The sequence below is a fragment of the Notolabrus celidotus genome, chromosome 23 (assembly GCF_009762535.1).
Source record: "Notolabrus celidotus isolate fNotCel1 chromosome 23, fNotCel1.pri, whole genome shotgun sequence".
NCBI lineage: Eukaryota > Metazoa > Chordata > Actinopteri > Labriformes > Labridae > Notolabrus > Notolabrus celidotus.
The window spans coordinates 6,988,386-6,999,509 of NC_048294.1; the positions used below are offsets into that span (position 1 = coordinate 6,988,386).

Below are 11,124 nucleotides of genomic sequence, written 5' to 3' on the forward strand. Positions count from 1 at the left end.
CGTCTTTATTGTTGTTAGTGTTCACTGATTGAAGCAGAGCTGTTCCTGCGAGCCGAGCTGAGGCTAATTTTAGCTCAAGAATCTGTGGCCGATCTCTTGTTTTAAATGTGTTTGCCTCTCGTCTCTTACAGAGTCTGGACCTCACCACGAAGAGAATGATCCACGAAGGTCCTCTGACGTGGAAAGTCAGCAAAGACAAGCAGATAGGTCAGTGTTTCAGTCATCCTTTGTTTCTGCTTGCTATTATCAGGTCGGTTGCACTCCAGCATTCATTTCGTTAACGAAAATTATGACGATAGATGTTCGTTAACAACCTTATTTTTTCAAGATGAAGACGAGACAACAAGCTGAAATACTTCACAGTTGATATAAACACTTACGAACGAGACGAAATGTTAGTGGAGGACCACCAGATAGTCAAAATCCATGATTCTCCCCAACTGTGCATCTACTGTGCCAAAATACAAGTATAGGATTTCTGAGGTTGTTATTTAAGTTGTTGTTTCACTCCTCTTCATCACACATCAGAGATCCAAGCACTGCTGCTGTCCGACTGCCTCGTCCTCCTGCAGCGGAGCCCGGATGACCGGCTGCAGCTCCGGTATCCCTCCCGCTGGCTGGGCGGAGGCGGAGGAGGCAGCGTGGACAGCAAGACTTCTTTCAGTCCCCTGGTGAAGCTGGACTCGCTGCTGGTGCGATCGGTGGCTACAGGTACGAATGTTGTCACGCTTAAAGAAAGAAAGCTAACGTCGCTCTCTGTTGATGCTTAAATGACATGACGATGTGCCTTCTCTCCAGACAACAAAGCCCTCTACGTCATCAGCACCACGGAGAGGCAGATCTATGAGCTGGTGGCCGGGACGTCATCGGAGAAGAACACGTGAGCTTTTCTCTGAATCTCTTATTCAGGAGCAGTCATGACTAGTATCTGTGATTCTGTTTTTCTGAAGAAACTGATCTGATTTTTGTTTTGTAGCTGGAAAGATTTACTTGAAAAGACCATCTCGTCCTCTGGAGGCTCATCACCCCTGATCAATCACGGATCCATGCGTCTCTCGTGAGTTCAACTAGCCCCTATGCACGCTACATTCGTAGGTAGTCTGTAGCAGGCCGTTTCGAAAACAGCCTCAGTTCACAGGGCTAAATCAGAGAAGAGATTAGAGGAATATTTTATCCACATGGGGGCGCCAGTAAAAATTGAAGGCGTTTTATTCTGTCTTGCATTTCCTCACTGTTTGTTTTGTTTGTATTTTAAGATCTCGCAGTCTAGGCAGTGCATCCCCGGTCTCAACTGGCAGCAACGTCTTTGCAGGTAACAACCATATAAAACATGCAGAAATCATCTGTAAATATGGAGGATAGCAGGATTAGAGAACTGAAGTGCTTCCGTGTTTGTTTTTTCACACGTGACGCTCTGTAATCCACAGATAACTCTATGACAGAGCAGTCAGAGGCTCACTCCTCAAACGACGACATCAGGCTCTCAGCAGTCGCACCTTCAAGCCAATCAGAGAGAAAATCAGCCGGTGTGGCCGAGGCGGCTTTACAAGACGGTGAGAAGGAGTCCAGAACAACTGCATCAGCTTGTCGATCGACCACATTCAAAAAGATATTTATTCTTTTCCTCTTCTTTGATCTTCTGCAGTGGAAACTCTTCGGCAGCTCATAATAAGAGATTTAGAAGAGGATGGTTGGAGCCACGATTCAGACGACACGCCCACCAACGAGACGGGCAACGAAAGGAACTCGTTCGCAGAGAGGCAGCGGCCGGAGTCCCTCGAGACTGTCCTCAACTTCAGCACCAACGAATGGGAGGCAGAGCCTGAGGGAGTTCCGCCCCCAGAGGCGGAGCAACCGAGTGTTCAGGTCGTGAGGAAAGGTAACAGGAGCGGGACGGAGAGGCTTGATGTTTTTTAAATCTGCTGCAGGTTTTGATGAATCACTTTGAGCTCACTCAGTCCTCAGACACAATGACACTAAACTCACCGTCTTCTCCTTTGGAATGATCGTCTGTGCTGATTGAACTGAAAGTGAAGTCACCTGAACGGTCTCCGGCTTTTTATTGGGATCAAATCTGTTTGTTGTTTTAACGGCTGCCCTCCTCTGCATGCTCTCTGCACTTTTGGTGATGGATTAATTTGTTGATCTTTTGTATGCTTGCTCCTCACAACACAACCACGCACTCCTCACCTCACTCTTTAACACTCTCCTTCTGCGCACACACACTTTTCTTTGTCACACTTCTATCTTCTTTGCATAGCTGTGGGTGCGGGTCCTTCTTCTTCTACTTCTGTCCCTGATGACATCACTGATGATGTCTCCGGCCAGTCATCAAAGCGGAGAGGCGGCGCCGCTGCGCAGGGTAATGATGACTAAGTTGGTCAGGTGCCGTAGTTTTGATCATAGTTCACTTTCTTTAAGGTTTCAGTTTAAGAAATGGAGTTGTTCTGATACCAAAACCAGTATCTAACATGCTGCTGGTACTGCCGTCAAATGTAGGATCTGTCATCATGACAGTCTGCACTAATCAGATTTCAGTGCTGCCACCATGTGTTTAAAAGCAGTCAATAGAAATAGCATTTATTACTGGCAGCTCGATGTGTTATACACTGGGGATCAAAGAACAGAGGAATACAAGAGTTAACAATTCCTTTGACAGTTATAAATATGATGTAATGATGCATGCAGCCAATCACACGCTGCGTGGCAATCAAACACAGAAAAAGCGGAAAGGAAACCATATCAAAAATAGGAAATTAATTCTGATCAACATCTTGTGATGACTGCAATCAACAAGGACTGGATTTATAGACTGTTATGATTTTAGAGCAACACTTTTACATTCAAGTTAACTTAAAGCGACGTAGAATGTTAGCTTAGCTTGTTTCAAGTCGCTTTGCATGTTCATAGGTCAGGATTTCTTTAATGTTTGTCATTCTTGAGGTTTTACCAAGCGGCAACCTCAGGCTGAGAGAATTGAAGCCAATGCAGAAGTGTTAAAAACTGCAGTTCCTCGAGTGTCCACTAGGGATGTCGGGATTAACCGGTTTCAGTATTAACCGCGCTTAAAAGTATCACGGTTAATCTAATCGTGAAGGCTCTGCTACACCGAGTTTTTCTAATGTCTCTCTAATGAAAAAGGGACCAGTACATTATGCTCGGCACAACTTGTAAATGAAATTTGAGTGACACCTATGCAGAGTTTCTCCGTCATTTAAAAGTGTGAGGCAGCGTCCTCCGCCCATTTCCATACCACTCCAGATCCCATCAGAGTCAGATGTCAACGACTTGTTGGCGGCATTTTATTAAAATCAGTCCAGTGCAGCTGAAGAGGCGCTGCCAAAACGGCACAAGAAGAAAATGGGACTAAATAAACATTCCGCGGAGTAGGTCATCACGATGACACCTGTGTCGGAAAATAAAACATAACATGTTGATCTCTGAATGTACCTTCAACCTGTGGAGGAATCGATGATACGAGTCGGCTGGGGAAGGACCCTCAAAAACTGTTGGTAAATTAAACACGTAATAATCTGCATAATTATGAAACTGTGATCATTTCTCTCACAATAATCGTACCACCAAAATCTTTAATTGTTGCATCGCTAGTGTCAGCTTGAGGCTGGTTCTGGAAGTAGCTGAAACCACATACACACCCATTCAAAAAAGCCGATCTTTACAACAGAAATAAACACGTTTACAGGCTGGTACAAAAAATTAATGTATTCTGGATAGCTAATTTCTCGATCAGCACACTGTACAGGAGGTGAATTTTTTTCATGACTCAGCAGTTTAGAAGATATTGAATTATGAGTTTAGTATAATTACAGGCCCAGCTGAATTGATTGACAGTAGCTGCCAACTGTAGCTGTTGGCGAGGAGGCTCAAAGCCCGCCTCTTTATCTCACACTAGCTTGACAGAAGTTAGGTTGAGTTCAACATTTCCAATATGGCTTCCACCGACGATTGGCTTCAAAATGGCGCTTCAGGAACAGATGGGTGACGTCATGAAACCCAGAAAATGTTGTGTTAAAATCCAACTCTCCTCAGCAGTGATGTTTTTTATATCACTGCTTTCTGTTTACTGTTTCCTGGGTATCTCATTTCCCCTCCAGCAACATGCTAATCTTAAGATTGACCTTAATTGAAAAGTAAATCATGGTATCGGAACATCTCTATATAGAATATATGTTTTGTATTGTTTTCACTTTTGCCCTCGGAGGTCCTAACAGCACATCCCTTTTCCCACTTTCCCGGTGCGCAGGGAACACTTTCTACCTGGTCATGCCTACAGAGCAGGGCGAAAGTGTCACCGATGACCCCGAAGACCCTCCCACCCCTGTCGCCACCCATTTCCCACAGCCCCTGGAGGAAATCATGTCACTACAGACGCAGCCGGAGGAGGAGACGCCCGCCTCCACACAGGAACCCGACAAATCAGAGGCTGTGCCGCTGGAACAGAAAGAGGAGGAGGAAACGGGCCAATCACAGGCGGGGCACCAGAGCCATGTTATCAAAAACGTGGACGAGATTTTTCACACGATCGAGGGGTTAATGAGCAAGCTGCGCCAGCTGAAGGTGAGGTTCTGATGATCTGTCTGTGTATTTATCTAGAGGTTCATCACAAGTCTCTTTTCTTTCTCCTTTGTTTTTTAAGCTTGTAAAAGTGGCGCCTTTGTGTCATTTGAGGGTGAAGTGAGAGAACGAGATGACTCTTTTATAGTTTGAAGACAGGCCGGTCTCTCTGTAGGATGTACGTTGTTACCCATGTTTGCAGGTGTTTTTTTACTGAGGCCTAGCACACACTATGAGATTGAAAAGAATGCAATCCCACACTGCACAAGGGAATAGTTTACGATGCACAGCCAAAGCTCACAGATTACGTGTTTACACTGTACACTCCAATTTTCAAGCTTGACCTGAGTGCTCACACTGCAGGTGTTACAACCCAAATACCAAAAAAGTGAGGACGCAAATGGGACAGTTGCAAATCATATAAACCCTTTATTCAATTAAGATAGAGTAAAAAGGGGCGCTGGTGGTATAGCGATCTCCCCGCAGCGACCATTTCCTGCATGTCTCCCCCCTCTCTCTGCTCCCCAAGTGTCCTGTCTCTCTTCGGCTATCCTATCCAATAAAGGCAAAAAGTCCAAATAATATAAAAATTAAAGAAATAGAAAAAACTACATATCAAAAACTGAAAGATGTCCTTGTTAAGTGAAAAATATTTGCTCATTAGAAATTCAAGCAAGCAATGCGTTTAAAAAAAGTTTGCACAAGGACAACACAACACATAAAAAGTTATGTAATGTTCAAAAAATCATGAAGGAACATCTCCTGACTTATGAGATTAATTTGCAACAGGCTAGTAACATGACTAGGCATGAAAAGGGGCATCCCAGGGAGGCTGAGTCGCTCAGAAGTAAAGATGGCTGCCTCTCTGTGGAATAATGTTCTCGAGTATAAATTTGTACATGACATCATTAAAAGATTCAGAAAATCTGGAGAAATCTCTGTCAAAAAATGACAAGATCAAAACCTGATACTTGATTGCAGTGATCTCTGAGCCCTCAGGTGGCACTACATCAAAAACAGACATGACTCTGTAGTGGAACTCACTGCATGGACTCAAATCACTCCCAAAAACCATCGTCTGTGAAGAAAGTTTTCATGGTACAGTTTTAACCTGCATCCATAAATGCAGTGTATGTATGTGTTTGTATACACATGAGAACATGGTCTCGACACGGCAGTGACTTCTCTGGGCCCGAACCCGTTCAAAATGAACTGAGGCAGAAAAGGTCCCGTGGTCTGATGTATCAAAATTTGACACTCTTTTTGGAAATCCTGGACGCTGCACCCTCGGCTCTAAGAATGGAGAGGGACCACCCGGCTTGTTATTGTCTATAAAGGGAACATTAATGCTGACTAATATATTCAGGTTTTGGAGCAACATATTCTGCCGTCCAGACATATGCAAACTTTCTTAGGGAAAACCTGGCATATACCAACAAGACAACACAAAATCACATTCTGCATGTATTACAACAGCATGGCTCAGTAGTAGAAGAGTCCAGGTGTTGAACTGGTCTGCCTCCTGACTTATCACCCACACATTTGGTGCATCATGAAACAAAAAAAGAGACCATTGATTGTCAAGTTCCTGAAATCCTGTATCAGGCAACAGTGGGACAGCATTTCACTTTCAACTCTCACTGTAATGTGCTGTGTCCTAACCATGTCATTCTATTTCTCTGCCTTCACAGGAGATAGAGAAGGCCCATCAAAAACTTCTGAAAACCCTCAGAGAGCCGTCTGTCAATCAGGAGTCAGAGGATCAACTGTGTCTCTCCGCAACTGTCTCCAGAACACCGTCTCTGGATCGTAGCTCCGTAGACGGTGAGAAAGCAAATGAAGCATCTTTAAAGTTTGGAAAAAACACAGCTTAAAGAGGCAGTTTTTAGATATTTCTCACACTGATCTTTCTGTTTTTAACCTGACTAGGTAAGGAAGGCAGTCCAGCTGAGCCCAAGATTCAGTCCACTGGATTCTGAAGCTGAGCGCACAGAGGGGATTTACTTGTAGTTGCTCATATGGACGCACAAAAATGTACTTGCTGTCTGACACTCGAGCAGCTCAGCCCCGCCTCCCCTACCCCTCTTTTGCCCCTCCTCCTCCTCTCTGCATGTACAGACCAGCAGCAGAACAGATCCCAGGATGGACCATGACTGTTTTTTGTTTCTATTGTTCGTTTTCTGCTGGCCGGACTCTGCAGGGTTTCTGAAGTCTGCAAAACACCTCTGATTCTTCCAGAGCATGAAGGGGGTCCAGGACAGAGTGAGGGAATAAAAGTACGATGCAACAAAAAGTTGACCAGAAAGAGAGGGGGGAAAAAGTCGGAAGTATTGAAAGTGGAATAAAATGAGCGAGGTGGATACTTGTGAAGGAAGACTGGGACGTAGGTCTCGCTTTGAGGAGCTGGTTTTTGAAGGAGCGGATCAGAAAAGTGTTGAAATGTTAATTTAAGGAAAATCCAAGGGACCCATCACCCCTGCACTTTACCCACAATGCATCCCTCTCTATGTTGGACGGATCAGGGACTGGAGGTGCCACTGGTTCTATGTTTGAGCCAAAATGGCCTCTGTGGGGTTCCCCTCCCCTCTTGCCTCCACTGGATGCTTTACACTGAGTTCACCTGCCACCACGGCCGAAGGACTGTGTTGTTATTATTCAGGTTATTTGCACTGGGTAAGGAAAACAATATCACACACACACACACACACACACAGTTTTACACACATATCATTTAACCACTTCATTCATCTCCATCTTTGTTCCACATCGGGAATCACTAACATATCCTTGAACCTTCATTTAAGCTACAGAATGACAGTTTGGAAAGCTTCAGTGCAACATTTTCATCTTTGAATGCATCATTTTTGTTTGTTTTGTTGTAAGTCTGGAAACACTACTGCGCTGTTTACTACTGAAATGCTGGCAGATTTTTCTCCTTTTTTCTCATTTCCAGCGCTGCATCAGAGGCTCACAGGGATTTCAAACACAAGCTCAGTGGAGTCAAACAGCTGATCAGATCGCGCTTTCAAGATAAGGGATGTTTTAGGGAGAGAGAAGTTCCAGGACAAGCAAACGTTCAGGTTGAGGTAACGAGACAAATACCGATTCAAACTCGGGAAACTTGAATTTTCGCTGTTTGTCGCTCGATGAATTAGCTGCCAAATATCACCGCTGACATCTTCACGGTCTTTGCCGTGAGACGCGACCATGCATCTTGTAGCGGACTTTGTGTGTAAATACAGCGGTCAATACTGTGAACCAGCAGCTTCTCCCTTCACCCTTCTCCTGTCGAGTGGTCGTACCATATGCAGTGTTAATAATATCCATGCAGCCCACATCCAAAGCAATGAGAGGACTGTGCTCTTTACCAAGTAGCTTTCCACACAGAGAGAGAGAGCGGGAGCCAAGTTTCACTGGAAGACACGGAGCAAAGTACCAACACGTCAACGTCACGAAAACAAACTGCTATTACCACGATGAAGCTCAAATGAATTTAAAGGAACAGTTTCACATTTTGGGAAGGGTATTGTTTAGCTACACCACTTTCATATCTGGAGGTATGAGGCTACCGCTAGCAGCTATTTAGCTTAGCCTAGCCTAAAGGAAATGAAGGGAATCGCCCGCCTGGGCTTGGTTGACAGAAACAACATCTTCTTACATGCTCGACAAAGCTGAAGTTAATCCAGGTGTCGTATACAGGATCTGGACGTATGAGGCTACTGCTTGAAGCTGGTTAGCATAGCTTAGCCAAAATGAAACAAAGGGCAACATCCAGTTTGGGCTTGTCTGAATTAAACTAAATTAATTTGCATGCTTGCTGATGCTAAAAGCTCATTGAGATGTAGCATATGGGATCTGGATGTATGAGGCTACTGCTAGCAGCTGCTTAGCTTAGCTTAGCTTAGCTTAGTCTAAAGACACAAAAGGGAATCATCCAGTTTGGGCTTGTCTTAAGGAAACAAAATCTAAGACATGTTTCCAAAGCTACAGCTAATCTAGATGCATTTGGGACCTGGATGTATGAGGCTACTGCTAGCAGCTGGTTGGCTTAGCTTAGCCTAAAGTAACCAAAGGGAAGCATCTAGTTTGAGCTTGTCTGAAGGATACAAAATACACTTGTGAAAGCGAAAGCTCAAAGCTAATGGAGATGTAGTATATGGGATAATGTATAGTGAACAGGTGGTTGTGCAAGTCAGATTCCTATCAGATTCTGGATCACGCACCTGTTCACTATACATTGTCCTGCTTGTTACACCACGCTCATACACACAAAACATTGGTTGCAGGTCGTCAGATGACGCTGTTATGACAAGACGACTCCAGGAAGTGACGGAGCCAAACCAAGTATTTAAAAAAACAGCAGAAGCAGCTAGCTGTTTTTCCCGTTTTAGGCTTCAAGCTAAGCTAAGCTAGCAGTAGCCGTAGCCTTGACTTCGGACTGAGCACACAAAGCTGGCGGTGATCTTATCTCAAATTTGGTAAATTGGATACTGTGTTTCCCAAAATGTCAAACTCTGCCCTGTTTTCAGTCAAATGTATGAGCTGTTTAATGTTTACTCCGTTAGTTTACTACGTATTTACGTTCCAATTTTTTTTATTTTTGAGGCACATTTTACAAAGACTGACCCTAAAGCCTGGTTTATACTTCTGTGTTGACTCTACGCGGTCTGTCTCTGTTATAATCCACCTGAACGCTCGTGGGCGGTGTGATTTCTACGCTAGTCAGGTCGCCTGATTCCGCTTATTATGCTAAGTTGAAGCTGATTGATGTTGTAACACAAGAAAAAAGAGTCGACATCAGATGGGATGTGAAGTCGATTTACAGCAACTCTGGAAATGTTGTAAACACAGGAAATACGATGCTGCCCAGCGGACCAATCACAGGGCTTGCAGCGTTTCAATGCGTAGATTTGACACAAGAAGTATTGACCAGGCTTCTTTCTCCATTCCTCAAACTCTGGAAATATTTCCTGACACGTCGCACAGAAACATGTATTTAATCTGCCGCAAAGAAAGAACTACCATTTTTTTAAAGTAGCTCTTCTTTTTTCTTTTATTAAGCTACAAGAAACCGTACAGACTGAATATTATTTGAGCTGGTTTCAAATACTAACAGACGTGTGCTTTAGAGAGTCACTCAGACTTCCTACCTTCCTTAAAAACAACACAAACAGAACCAAATCTCTTCACACACTACACATGATTCTACCACTAAAAACTGAGGGTTTTTAAACTCTTTACTCCAATGTAGCTCCAATAAGGAATGTCACTTTGGCACAAAAAAGGAACCTTCAAAATAAGAGCTACGTACACATCACAGGTCAGGGGATCTGAGGGACTGATGTGCTTGAACTTGAGGAATTTGTTCTAAAAATGGAAAAAGTTCAACCAAAGTGAAATGTCTCTCCTGTGGGGTTTAAGGGAACTGTTTTTTCTTCCTTTCTTTCTGGACATTTCCTCTGCTGGTTATCAATCATCTCACTACAGAAGAAAAAAAGACTTGACCACATTTGTCCATAATTTGACATGAAACGCCTATTTTTCTTTCATCTCCCCTCCCTTCTCTCGACTACAGCATTTTTCATCTCCAATTTTCTACCTCTACACTTCAGTTTCTTTACATCTTCAATCATTTCTTTTACTTCACACATCTCTCTTGTACATTGACATCATCAGCGTTGCAGCTCTGACTGGCTGAAAAAAAAAGCTACAACTGATTCCTTTTTTTTTTTTCTTTTAAGAAAAGTTGCACAAAATCTTCCCTTGCATGGTGCAAACTACTGTATGCATACACACGTCTTTAACTCTCATCTCATTGTCTTTTAATTTGTATCTTTTTTTTTTTTTTAAAGAGAAAACAACAAAAAAAATCTTGTTCACTCATGTAATATAGAGAGATCAGACCCACATGTTTTATATATGTTAATTTTTTTTCTGTAAAGCCTTAGTCCTTGTATTTGATTTTATTTTTGTAGATATGATTTTAAAAAAAAGGATGTATAAATTATTTTCTTCTCCCTTGTTTTTAAAATTGGTGAGATTGTTTAGCTGCACAGAAGGAAAAGAAGAGCTCATGTCTCAGATTCATGTGTTTGTGAGATTAAAAACGAAACTGGATAAAGAAAACATCGTGAAGATGAGTGTTTGATCTTTGAGTCTCATTTTCCACGTTTCATTTTATCTGTGTGACCCACTTTTTTATTCCTGTGGTTAAAACATCCAAACATGATTTTAAACCAGAATGCAGAATGTGTAAATCAAATCATTTCTTGATTTTTTTCCTGATACTTACAGCAACAACGCTCACACTGAATCTGGATGACGAGGAGAGCAATCATAAAAACAGAGAAGAAACAGGAAACATGAAACATGGCATAGAATAAGGCAGCAGATTCTAAGACTAAGCACTTTCAAGAAATTGGGTTACAAGGGTCTAATTTGGTTTCATGCTCTGTGAAGCCTGAATGTGTCGAGCACGCAGTCTACACACAGAGCGGGACCAGAAGTCAAACAGTCAGGGCTTTAAAATAAAAGCACAGTAAAGTAACC

The 11,124-nt window shown here is 43.0% G+C and overlaps 1 protein-coding gene across 6 annotated transcripts in view; it reads left to right on the plus strand.

Moving 5' to 3' along the window:
- The window catches only part of arhgef11 (Rho guanine nucleotide exchange factor (GEF) 11), a 33,351-nt gene extending 22,641 nt beyond the window's left edge, over positions 1-10,710 (plus strand). For 4 of the 6 annotated variants that reach the window (XM_034676632.1, XM_034676634.1, XM_034676633.1 and 1 more), the window contains 11 exons: positions 132-207; positions 529-711; positions 799-880; positions 977-1,057; positions 1,257-1,312; positions 1,428-1,553; positions 1,646-1,879; positions 2,261-2,362; positions 4,265-4,578; positions 6,267-6,399; positions 6,505-10,710. In XM_034676632.1, coding sequence (XP_034532523.1) covers positions 132-207; positions 529-711; positions 799-880; positions 977-1,057; positions 1,257-1,312; positions 1,428-1,553; positions 1,646-1,879; positions 2,261-2,362; positions 4,265-4,578; positions 6,267-6,399; positions 6,505-6,554 — 1,437 coding nt within the window. In that variant the 3' untranslated portion in view covers positions 6,555-10,710. Of the gene's footprint in view, positions 1-131; positions 208-528; positions 712-798; positions 881-976; positions 1,058-1,256; positions 1,313-1,427; positions 1,554-1,645; positions 1,880-2,260; positions 2,386-4,264; positions 4,579-6,266; positions 6,400-6,504 lie in introns of all 6 variants that reach the window. The other 2 variants (XR_004629957.1, XM_034676635.1) reach the window with 2 other exon arrangements.
- Positions 10,711-11,124: the final 414 nt, after the last annotated feature.